At 49.2% G+C, this 12,146-nt stretch overlaps 2 protein-coding genes across 2 annotated transcripts in view; one reads left to right on the top strand and one right to left on the bottom strand.

Moving 5' to 3' along the window:
- Window positions 1–12,146, bottom strand: part of SLC50A1 (solute carrier family 50 member 1) — a 266,552-nt gene that overhangs the window by 240,306 nt on the left and 14,100 nt on the right. The gene's annotated exons all lie outside the window — the stretch shown is intronic.
- DPM3 (dolichyl-phosphate mannosyltransferase subunit 3, regulatory) lies at window positions 9,842–10,251 on the top strand. The gene has a single exon (XM_053368440.1). The coding sequence runs from the start codon at window positions 9,882–9,884 to the stop codon at window positions 10,161–10,163; it is 282 nt and encodes a 93-aa protein (XP_053224415.1). The 5' UTR covers window positions 9,842–9,881; the 3' UTR covers window positions 10,164–10,251.

Raw genomic sequence — 12,146 nt, 5'->3', positions numbered from 1 at the left:
GTATGTAACCTGAAGCGTATGTAACCTGAGGTACCACTGTATATACACAAAGTATCAAATGGTGTGACAGTAATTTTAATGCAACAAAACAACAACATCACAAACGGCTTATAAGTATAAAACCAAATTTACTAGAATAATAACTAGAATAGAGATAGACTTGTAACCATTCAAGCCAAGGCAGCTTTCAAATAGGGCTGGGAACTCTGAAAAGACGCTGCCGGCCAGTGCAGACAACACTGACCTAGCTGGACCCAATAGTCTGACTTGGTATAAGGCAGATTCCTGGCTTTCCCCCTGCCTGCTGCCCACGACTCTGTTCAAGGGCGACGAAGCAGGTTTAACCCATGTGTGCGGCGCATGTTCTCAGCCACTACCTCATGCGCCCTGAGCCAAGGCACTTTAGAGTCCCTGCTACCTGCAAGAAATGACATAAATTCATCGGGTTCTTTTGACAGGATCTCTCCTGGCTCCGTCTCGCTGACTGATGGAACAGGGGGGAAAGCCTTTCCCAGGCCCCCCAAAAAGCTGAGATGTTAACTCTTGGGTGTGTGCAAAGAGATGTATTTTGCATCCTGAGCGTACAATGTGCGTTCAGCAATGCAGGCGTGAACGTCTGTCTCAGAAGCGCTGTATGAGCATCCTTTCGTTGCAACCTACCGTATTTTTGGCTCTATAAGACTCACTTTTTCCCTCCTAAAAAGTAAGGGGAAATGTGTGTGCATCTTATGGAGCGAATGCAGGCTGCGCAGCTATCCCAGAAGCCAGAACAGCAAGAGGGATCGCTGCTTTCACTGCTCAGCAATACCTCTTGCTGTTCTGGCTTCTGAGATTCAGAATATTTTTTTTCTTGTTTTCCTCCTCCAAAAACTACGTGCATCTTGTGGTCTGGTGCGTCTTATACAGCGAAAATTACAGTAATCATATATTTTGGGGCGGGGTTATTTGTTTCATTTCCCCCTCCTTTTTTCCTTAAAAAAATAAAATTATTCTTTGGTAACCAACGAAAAGTTCAAGCTAAGCAAAAAGAAAGTCGCAGTAAATAAGCCAAAATTCCTAACCATATATCGCCACAGCCTGGAAGGACCAAAATACAAAGATGCAGGGATAATTAAAAATTTACTCACACTTACTTTTGGGATAGTATTTATGAAGAATTGGGGGGGGGGGAATGTTCAAATGAACTTTTGTCAAAAAGCCCAAAGCATTTCTCTTGGGTTTACTATGCTCAGATATCCCAAGCCATAAAAGAAGGATATTTTTATATGCCACTACAGAGGCAAGAATGCTTATTGCCAGAAAATGGAAGGGGGAAGAGATTCCAGGAATTGAAGAGTGGCAAATAAAGTCATTTGAATACATTGAGCTGGCTAAAATGACAGAAATAATTAGGTTTTGGTTTGGGGACGGACTTCCGGAATGGATTAAGTTTGAGAACCAAATTTCTCTGATTCTGGAAAATGCAGCTCTCTGTATGTCAAAGCCAAAGCGAAACCAGATAGAGGAAGAATCATGGCTGTTTTTGCTGTAGTTACCAGCATGGGAGAGAAACTAGCGGGGGTGGGAGGTGGGGAGTCAGAGATGGGGCAGAAAGTGCCTGGGGGCAACTGAGGTTATTTCTCATAAATGATGGACTGCATGGACCATCTTTCCCCGGACTTCTCACTTTTTCTCTTTCGGGACGTCATTTCTCCAACAGCCTGACGCACAACCCAACCTTTGGAGTGGAACAACCTCAGCCAGAGGAAAAACCCATAATATTCAAGCCGGGGCACGCTTGAGGTGGTCTGGGGAGGTAGAGTTCTTGTTGTTGTTGTTGGTCAGAGAGGCACGTTCTAGAGGCCAAGGCTCCTTCCCGGCAGAACTAGATCAGACTGACCCAGGTTGAACAGGGTCAGCTCAGAGTTTGAAGAGGCCTCTGAAATAATTTAGGCTGGGGGACCTTTGGCCCATCGGAGGTTGCTGGGCTCTGCTTATCCCTGCCAACTGGCCATGCTGGCTGGGGCTAGCCCAAAAGCCTCTGGGGGGCCATGAGCTCCCCATCCTGGCTTTATGGTAAAGGTAAAGGGACCCCTAAGGGACGCGGGTGGCGCTGTGGGTGAAACCACAGAGCCTAGGACTTGCTGATCAGAAGGTCGGAGGTTCGAATCCCCGCTACGGTGGTGAGCTCCCGTTGCTCGGTCCCAGCTCCTGCCAACCTAGCAGTTTGAAAGTAGATAAATAGGTACAGCTCCAGCGGGAAGGTAAACGGCATTTCGTGCGCTGCTCTGGTTCGCCAGAAGTGGCTTAGTCATGCTGGCCACATGACCCGGAAGCTGTCTGCGGACAAACGCCGGCTCGCTCAGCCAATAAAGCGAGATGAGCGCCGCAACCCCAGAGTCGGTCACGTCTGGAACGAATGGTCAAGGGTCCCTTTACCTTATAAAGGGACCCCTGACCATTAGGTCCAGTCGTGACCGACTCTGGGGTTGCGGCGTTCATCTTGCTTTATTCGCCGAGAGAGCCGGCGTACAGCTTCCGGGTCATGTGGCCAGCATGACTAAGCTGCTTCTGGTGAACCAGAGCAGCACACGGAAACGCCGTTTCCCTTCCCGCCGGAGTGGTACCTATTTATCTACTTGCACTGGTGTGCTTTCGAACTGCTAGGTTGGCAGGAGCAGGGACCGAGCAACGGGAGCTCACCCTGTCACGGGGATTCGAACTGCCGACCTTCTGATCAACAAGTCCTAGGCTCTGTGGTTTAACCCACAGCGCCACATCCTGGCTTTACACCCCTGCAAATGCATTTAACATGTGGTCCCTGATAGGTTGGGACGTGTGTCTAGGAGAGGGACGGGGAGCCTGCCGGACCCCAGCTCTATTATTATTATTATTCATTTTTTAATATATCATTTTCAACAGTCATTCAACATAGGTCACATCTTATACAGTTTTTTTTGGACTTTCAGCACCCACATTTGAAAATTTTCCAATTTTTCCACTTAATTTATATTTCTTAATTTCACTATTGCTTTTAATTATCTTATCTATTGACAGTGGCGTAGCGTGGGGGGTGCAGGGGGGCCCGGCCGCACCGGGCGCAACATCTGGGGGTTAGGGTTAGGGGGCGCAAATCCACGGGTTAGGGGGCACAAATTACTTGCCTTGCCCCAGGTGCTGACAACCCACGCTACGCCACTGTCTATTGACTCTCTCATCATATCCTTCCTTACAATATTTCATATATTCCTCCTTACAAAACTTCTTGCAGTCCTACTAGCGTAATCTGTTGATTACAGTTGCTTTTCAAATAGTCCACATATTTATTCCAGTCTTCTGAGAATCTCTGGTCCCGCAGGTTTCGAATCCGGACCCCAGCTCTCAACATCCCTGACCACGGTCCATGCCAGATGGGGACTCCGAGAACATTGTTGAACCAGAACTGCAACTCCCAGAATCCAACCAGCTCAGTATTGTCCACACAGACCGGCAGCAGCCCTCCAGAGTTTCAGGAAGGGGAAATTCCCAGCCCTTCTTGGATGCCAGGGCTTAAACTTGACTTATGGCCCACTGACTTCACAAGGAGTGCTTGAGATATTGAAACAGGTTGGCTGTCTGTCTGTCTGTCAGGCACGCTGGAGTTGCAATTTTCCAGCGTCTTATTACAGTTTGATGTCCAGCAGAGTGCATGCATTAGGGTTTAACGATTTCGTCCCGTTTACTAATTGCATGTTTAGTATTTATTGCCGTCTAATTTGCTCCCTTAAATTATTCCTATCAGAGATGTGGCAACCTGCACATCAATGCCAACCTTTTTGCTTGGTGTCAGCGAAGCCATCAACGGCAGAATTCCTACATTTAGTGGTGGGGTTGGTCTAGATGAACTTGGAGAACCCACCCAACTTTGACCATTCTGTCCTTTTGCCCTCTGACCACCACCCCAACTTGCTGAAGTTAGCTCTGGCTCTCTGAAGAAGCTGTGGAATTGAAACTGATGAGAGGGCAGGATCTGGGCGATTGCCCTCAGGGTGCTAGATCCGCCCTCGTTCAGGAGGCAGACGGGTGCCGGGCTGAAGGAGCAGACGCCACCTCCATAGCTTGGAGATTCCCCCGCCAGGTTTGCTGGTTTCAGCAGTTTTTCGATAAGCTTCAACACCCCCCCTTCCAAAGTCTGTAATCTAATGAGAGACACATTCCTGGACAGACGCCTTAAGGGAGATCTTTGCAGACTGCAGCTGTCTGCTTCAAAAGGCTTTGCAAAGGGAGAAAAGCAGGCATGTGGAACACCTGGCAGTTTGTGTATGCTCAGAGGAAAGCCGGGTTCTGCCTTCTGCTGAAACAGGGCTGCGCCAATGAAACCGATTAGTGAGGTGGTTCAGAACGGCCAAAAAAATGCTTCTTCACATGGCACAAATTTATTAACTGAACCAACTTGGGCTCCATACTGTACACTTTAAAGCAGCAGCATCATTTCCTCTCCACAAAGGATTCTGGGAACTGTAGTTTGTTGAGGGCACTGCGAGTTAGGGAGGTCTCCTATTCCCCTCTGAGAGCTACAATTCCCAGTGATCCCCGTGAAGAGGGATTGGTTGGGTCTGAAAACCTAGCTTTCTGAGGAATGGTGGAGAAAGTTGGGTATGGAGAAGAGTGAGAGGTGATATCAGGGCTTTTTTTAAAACTATGAGCTCCAGCACCTCTCAGGTGGGCGCCATTGCCATTCTAAGAGAACAAGGGAGAAGTTCATTGTGAGCCCTGACACCATTTTTTCTGGAAAAATAGCACTGGGTGGTGATGATGATGATTTATTGCTTATACCCCGCCCATCTGCCCAGGCTTCCCCAGCCACTCTGGGCGGCTCCCAACAGAATATTAAAAACACAATAAAACATCAAACATTAAAAACATCAGATGTTTTCTAAAAGTCAGGTAGTTGTTTATTTCCTTGACATTTTATGGGAAAGCCATCTTCTAATATCTGAAGATGGAGTTTGCTTGTTTTCTCCTGCTCCAAAGGGCAGGACTAAAATCAATGGATGAAAGGAGATTTTGACTAAACATTAGGAAGAACTTTCTGAGGGAAAGCCCTACCTGGTCTGGAACGAAAACTCCCCACGCTGCAACATTTTGTTGCAGCAGCAACCCACTTGTTTTCTTGAAAGCCATGAGTGTACTAGTTAGGTGGTGTTGACAGATCTGTCTGCTTCAATTCAAAGGCCTCCCACGATCTCCATCCTGAGTCTCACACTTCGCCAACATTTCCTTCAGCTATCGTCCGAATCCCAGCCTCGGCCGGACACGGAGGAAGCCAGATGCTTCCTGCCAAAAGCCGCCTCGATTCTTCCAAAGAGCCACCGAGAGGAGAATAAAACAAATCACTGCTTCCTCTCCAGTTGATTCTTGGAATCAGGCACAGTTTGTGGAGAAGGTGAGGTGGCTCTGTTTGTGGCAGAAAGTCTGAGCTGTATCCAACTAAACCTTGCCCAGAGTAGACCTACGGAAATCCAAGCCCATGCCTAACTTAAGCCCGTAAATTTCATGTGCACTATATGTTTAAAGCCATGTCCTACCACAGGGATGTGGGTGGCGCTGTGGGTTAAACCACAGAGCCTAGGACTTGCTGATCAGAAGGTCGGCGGTTCGAATCCCCACGACGGGGTGAGCTCCCGTTGCTCGGTCCCTGCTCCTGTCTACCTAGCAGTTCAAAAGCACAAAGTGCAAGTAGATAAATAGGTACCACTCCAGTGGGAAGGTAAACGGCGTTTCCGTGCGCTGCTCTGGTTCGCCAGAAGCGGCTTAGTCATGCTGGCCATATGACCCGGAAGCTGTACGCCGGCTCCCTCGGCCAGTAAAGCGAGATGAGGGCTGCAACCCCAGAGTCGGTCACGACTGGACCTAATGGTCAGGGGTCCCTTTACCTACCACTTTAAACAGTACCACCCCAAAGAATTCTGGGAACTGTAGTTTAAGGGTGCTGAGAGTTGCCAGGAGACACCCCCCATTCTCCCTCACAGAACTACAATTCCCAGAGTTCCCCAGGAAGAGGGATAATTGGTTGTTACACCACTCTGGTAAATGTAGTTCTGTGAGGGGGAATAGTGGGGAACTCCTAAGAACTTGCAGCACCCTTAACAAAACACAATTTCCCAGGATTCTTTGGGGGAAGCCACAACTGTTTAAAGTGGTCTGATACTGATTCTGCCTTGGTCAGACCACACCTGGAATACTGCGTCCATTTCTGGGCAGCACAGTTTAGGAAGGATGTTGACAAGCTGGAAGGTGTGCAGAGGAGGGCAACCAAGAGGGTCTGGAAACCAAGCCGGATGAGGAACGGTTGAAGGAGCTGGGTATGTTTAGCCTGGAGAAGAGGAGACTGAGAGGAGATGATAGCCATCTTCAAATATCTCAAGGGCTGCTTCATGGAAGTTGGAGAAAGCTTGTTTTCTCCTGCTCTGGAGGGCAGGACTCGAACCCTTGACTTCACGTTTCAAGAAAGGAGATTCCGACTAAACATCAGGAAGAACTTCCTGACAGCAAGAGCTGTTCGAAAGGGGAACGGTCTCCCTCGGGAGGTGGTGAACTCTCCTTCCTTGGAGGTTTTTAAGCAGAGGTTGGATGGCTTAAGCTGTCCTGGATGCTTGACGTTTCCATCCTCAAAAAAGTTTTTGATTTGAGTTTCCACTGAAATGAGGCTGTATTTTAATGTTTTAATGTTGTATTTTAATCTTGTTTTTAAGTTGTATTTCAATCAATTTGTTTTTATATCGGGTGTTGGCCGCCCTGAGCCCGATCTAGGCTGGGGAGGGTGGGGTATAAATAAAATTTATTTTTATTATTATTATTATTTAGCTGAGATTCCTGCATTGCAGGGGGTTGGACTAGATGACCCTTGAGGTCCCTTCCAACTCTATGATGATTCTATGATACCACTTTAAATGTATAGTCAGCATGTCCGGGGAATGTGGGAGCTGAAGTCCTGCAACATCTGGAGGGCCACGGCTTTCTCCCGCTCCTGTTGCAGACACTGCCAGGCTAGATGCCCCGACTGAGTCTCGGGCAACTTCCTCTGTTCCTCTGCCACCAATTAATCCACCTCCATGCCCCACTTGGGTGCCAAGTTTCATGGGCCCCGGGCTGTGCTGAGACAGGAACTGGGTTGGGAGCTCAGAGGGGGCTCGGCTGCCTGCTCCTGGCTGCCTGCTTGCAGCCTGGCACAGATTAGAAGCCACTTCCCTCCGCCTTCCTTTGTGATGTCAGAGTGGGGAGCCGGGCACTGGGAACCAGCCGCTCAGAGGTTCTCACTGGTCTAAGCCACACGCGAAACAAGGCTCTTGACCAGGGTCCCCATTCTGACATCAGCGGTCAGGGAAGTTCAGAGTTCGTGCCCAGCAGGGCACCGATCCAGGCAGGAGGCGCAAGCGAACAGGAGCCCTGCCCTGGTTTGCTTTGTTTTAATTTCTTTGAATTCCCCAAACTCATGCTTTTTACATGCTCTTGTTTATTATATTTGTGTTCTGCTGGATTTGTTTGCGATGTTTTGGTTTTTCAACCAGACAGGCTTAAAATTTTTTTTTTGCAGAAAGGATAAATATCACGAAAGAAACTATCGTTTGCTGCCCAAAATTAACATTGCTGAATATTTTTGACGGTACCATACTGTCAAAAGGACAGGACTTATATAAGATCTTTGCAGTGCAAATAATAATTGCAGCTCAGTGGAAAACAGCCCAAAATCTTACACTGAACACTTGGTGCTGGTCGCTGTGGCACACAGCTATAATGGAGAAAAATACATATAATTTGATATTTTTGACAAGGGCTGGAACCTCCAAGCACATGAATGACTCGAAGTTTGTCATGCCCAATCTTTATAATGGGCCTCGTCTCAGTACAGCTGACATTGGATTATTTATTTTATGTTGTATGCCGCTTAAGAGATTTTTAAACAAAATATTCAGGGGTTAATAAAAGCTTTTGAAATTATAAAAGATTGCATGTAGAGGATCCTATCCAATTAGACCCCCCTCTGAAGTACACATTTAAAGCAGTACCATACCACTTTAAACAGACATGGCTTCCCCTAAGAACTCTGGCAAGTATAGTTTGCTAAGAGTTGTTAGAGGGAGCTACAATTCCCAGAGTCCCATGGGAAAAGAGAGGGACTCTTAAACCCTGCTGAATTTGTCTAATTTTCTTTTAAAGCCTTCCAAGTGAGAAGTCAGTGGCCATCATCAATGCCTCTGTTGGGAACAAGTCCCATAGTTTAGAGCCGGTGGTGTGGTGTAGTGTTTAGGGTCCCAGGTCTAAGATCTGGGAGAGGCCTGGGTTCAAATCCCTACTTGGCTGTACGAAGTTCACTGGGCATAACGTCGGGAAGCAGTCCCTGCCCTAGCTCAAGCGGTTGTTGTGGGGATTAAATGAGGAGGTGGGAGAGCCATGCAGGCCACCTTGAGCTCCTTGGAGAAAAATGAAGGTGGAATATATATGCAGCAAGTAAATAAATGTAAAATGAACTACTGGCTTTCCCTTTTTACTTGCCCTGAACCTTCCCACATTCTTCTTTGGATGACCCCGGGTACCAGGACTTTATTACAAGAGAGGGAAGCGGTGTAGCGGATTTCTCCATCGACTTTCTCCCCAGCCTGGAAAGCTCTGTTGGTTCGAGCTTTGTGCCGACAACGCCAAGGCTGCAGGTTCACACAGCTGCATATTCCTGCATTGCAGCGGGTTGGGCTAGATGACCCTCAGGATCCCTTCCAACTCGTATGATTCTATTATTTGATATCCCAGTATGATGCCTCTTCCCCCTTCCCCGCCCCGAGTCGCCTTTTCTCTACCCTAAAAAGCCTCAAACGTTGTGAAATTTCCTCACAGGGGAGTTGCTCCAGTCCCTGGGTCATTTGGGGCGCCCCCGTTTTCTCAACCTTTTCCAGCTCCGCAACATCCCTCGCCCCAAGAAGGCATCCCCTCCCGTTCCAAGTGCGTCCCACGTGACCGCAACGCGTTAATACTCTGCACATGCTCAGGGGCGCCCTTTTTATCTACCTACATACCTAAGGCTGGAGAAAAGGAAACGCCGGGGAGGGGAGGAGCGCTATTAAGCCCCGGGAGAGGTTGCTGGGGACGGAATTACGAACCAAAGAAGGTGGTTTCCAAATGGCAAAGAGGAGAGAGAGAGAGAGAGAGAGAGAGAGAGAGAGAGAGAGAGAGAGAGAGAGAGAGAGAGAATAAACTACAACTCCCCAAATGCACCGCGGCGCGCAGCCTATTGTCTATCTCTCGGAGGAGGCGGTGATTGGCTGGAAGGGGAGATGGCGTCACCCCGCGCGCGACGCGCACAGGAACCCAGCGCAAGAGCAGAATCCCGAATACAGCGTCGCTGCTGACCAGGAAGGAATTTCCAGGTGGGAATTCCAGCCTAGGAGAGGATATTGACAGTTGGTGGGGGAGATGGGCAATTGTTGCAGAAATCTGGGAGGATTGCATTGGAGAAATCATAGCATTTACGCCATTCCTTCTTTTAAATGCATAGGAAGCACGCTTGGGACTGCCAACTTTACTCTCTTGCAGGGCTCCTGTGCCTTTCCTACGAGAGTGGGGAGCCATTAGTGTTCCTCACTTCGTCTCTCCACTGTCCATTCATCAGGGATTAAGCCTGCGGCCAAATGGATGCCTTGTCTGTGGATTTGAGGCAGTGTGGCATAGTGGGTAGGGTGGGAGGGACCAGGGCTTCCCAGCCAGGCAAAGCAGGGTGCAAAGCGAGATTGGCGAGGGGTGTGGCTTGCAGAAGGTCCCGCAGGGCCAGGCAGAGAAGTCTGGAGGGCTGCACAGCCCAGAGGTCCCCTACTTTTGCTCCCAAGTGCTGACACATCTCCTCTTCTCTAGGCTCGCTCAGCTGCGCCGCCATGACGAAACTCCTGCAGTGGCTGTGGACTCTGTCTATCCTGGGCGCCGTCTGGGCGGCTCTCACTCTCAACCTTTTGGGGCTCGACCCCCTGCCCCCAGCCTGGCACCAAGTGCTGTGGCCCCTGCCCACCTACCTGCTGGTGGCCTTTGGCTGCTACTCCCTGGGCGTCGTCGGGTACCGCTTGGCCACCTTCAACGACTGCGAGGAGGCGGCGCAAGAGTTGCAGGAGCAGATCCGAGAGGCCCGGGAAGACCTCTCCCGCCGCGGACTGCGGTTCTGACCCTCCCTGCCGCAAGGACTTGAGCACAGCACCCCGGTGGAAAGAAGCACCCCGTCTGGAGCAATAAATAAAATTTCAGAGAACATGACTGAGCTCTTTGGTGGCCTGGTGGTGGATTTTTTAAAGAATCGAATCTGCTGGGAGTGGATTGCCTCGGTGCCGGTGCGAGGCAAGAGATTGTGAACCAGTGTCTACCATATTACACATTTTCCCCCCTGAATTGTAGAATATACACTGCCCTATTTTCAGCATTAGCAGAAGCTGGTGGGTTGTCTACTCCCCAGCACTGGCACATTGGGGCTCCTGAGATGAAGAGAATCTGATTTGTGTTTTTCAACAGAGACGGTGATGGGTCCCTCAGACTAGTTGGGGATAGCTGGGCTAGATTGGTTAGCTGAACTGAAGCGGGTGAGAGAAAAGCACTTTGCACGTGCTCAGGAGAACTCTCAGTGGTGGGTGTGGGTGGTTGTTTTTTTTAAGCACCTTGTGTTTCAGGACTGACATGTAAAGAGAGCCGATGGTGGTGTAGCAATTAGAGACTAGGACCAGGGAGACGGGTTCAAATGCCCACTTGGCCACAAAGCTCACTTGGTTACCTTGGACCAGTCGCTGCCGCTCGGCCTAGCCTACCTTCCAGAGTTGTTTAAGGGATTTGAGGAGGGGGGAAACCATGTATGCCACCTTGAGCTTCTTGGAGGAAAAGGTGGGATATAATAAATGAAATCAATCAATCAATCAATAAAGATATCCCCAACCTGATCTCTGATAAGGATACACACAGTGGCTCCGCATGTGCCTTTAGGGTAGGGTGGCCTAGTTTCCGTGCAAACTTAAGGCTTTATTGTTGGCACCGTAACTTTGGAAGACTGTTCCTGTTGAAATCAGGAAGGTGCTTGGAATCCTGATATTTTGTCACCTGCTGAAAACATTTCTGTTCTGCCAGGTATTTTTAGATAATTAATTTGATTCAGTGTGGGACGTTTGGCCTGCATTTTATGATTTCATAATTCCATGGTCTTTTTAACGCTTTTTTCATACGCTGCCACGATACAGTTTTGCACGAGTCGTCAGTTCAGAAAGTTTCCTAAAAATGAGGCAAATAGAACCTCCTGGTTCAGGAGCAGTATACCCTGATGAATAGAAAATATCAAGGAGGGTGAATGGGGAGGCAGCGCTGGTGCTTCTGTGCCTGCTTGTGGGCTTCTTTAGAAGTTTTGGATTGGCTGCTGAAAAGGGATGATGGCTTTGGAGTAACAGGGAGGGAGGGTCTTGACCAGGGGTCAGCAACCTTTTTCAGCAGGGGAACGGTCCACCATCCCTCAGACCTTGTGGGGGGCCGGACTATATTTTTTGTGGGGGGGAGAACGAATTCCTATGCCCCACAAATAACCCAGAGATGCATTTTAAATAAAATGACACATCCTACCAAAGTAAAAACACACTCATTCCCGGACCGTCCCCAGGCTGGACTGAGAAGGCGATTGGGCCGCATCCGGCTCCCGGGCCTTAGGTTGCCTCCCCTGGTCTTGACTTAAGACCAAACGGAGAGTTTCCTAGAAGCATCTGACTGACCGCTGTGAAAACAGGTTGCTGGTTTGATCTAGCAAGGCTTCTTCCTATGGCTTTACAACTATTTCTCAAGCATCAGGTTGCATCCTAATTTCTACTCAAAACTTGTTGGTATCTCTCTGTCTTGAGAGACAATGGGAGTCAAACTGCTGCATTAGCAGCACCAAAGCGACCTCCTTGAGGCGCAAGCCTGGGCCGTGTGTCTGGAGCAGGGGTCAGCAAACTTTTTCAGGGGGCCGGTCCACTATCCCTCAGACCTTGCGGGGGGCTGGACTATAAGCCATCCCCCCTTAATCTCCCTTCCCTTCTCCATAGCACCAGATGAGCCCCGGTGGCTGCTTACCTGTGTCTTGTGAGCGGCAGGGGCTGGCAGTGCGGGACGATGAGCGGCGCACAAAAGGGCTCCAGAGAGGG

The sequence above is a fragment of the Podarcis raffonei genome, chromosome 16 (assembly GCF_027172205.1).
Source record: "Podarcis raffonei isolate rPodRaf1 chromosome 16, rPodRaf1.pri, whole genome shotgun sequence".
NCBI classification, from domain to species: Eukaryota; Metazoa; Chordata; class Lepidosauria; order Squamata; family Lacertidae; genus Podarcis; species Podarcis raffonei.
Note: the sequence above shows the minus strand (reverse complement) of the source record. Positions and strands in the feature narration are given on the sequence as shown.

Excerpts from the sequence above, each read along its gene's own strand:
- DPM3 (XM_053368440.1), top strand. The coding sequence starts at position 9,882 with ATGACGAAACTCCTGCAGTGGCTGTGGACTCTGTCTATCCTGGGCGCC.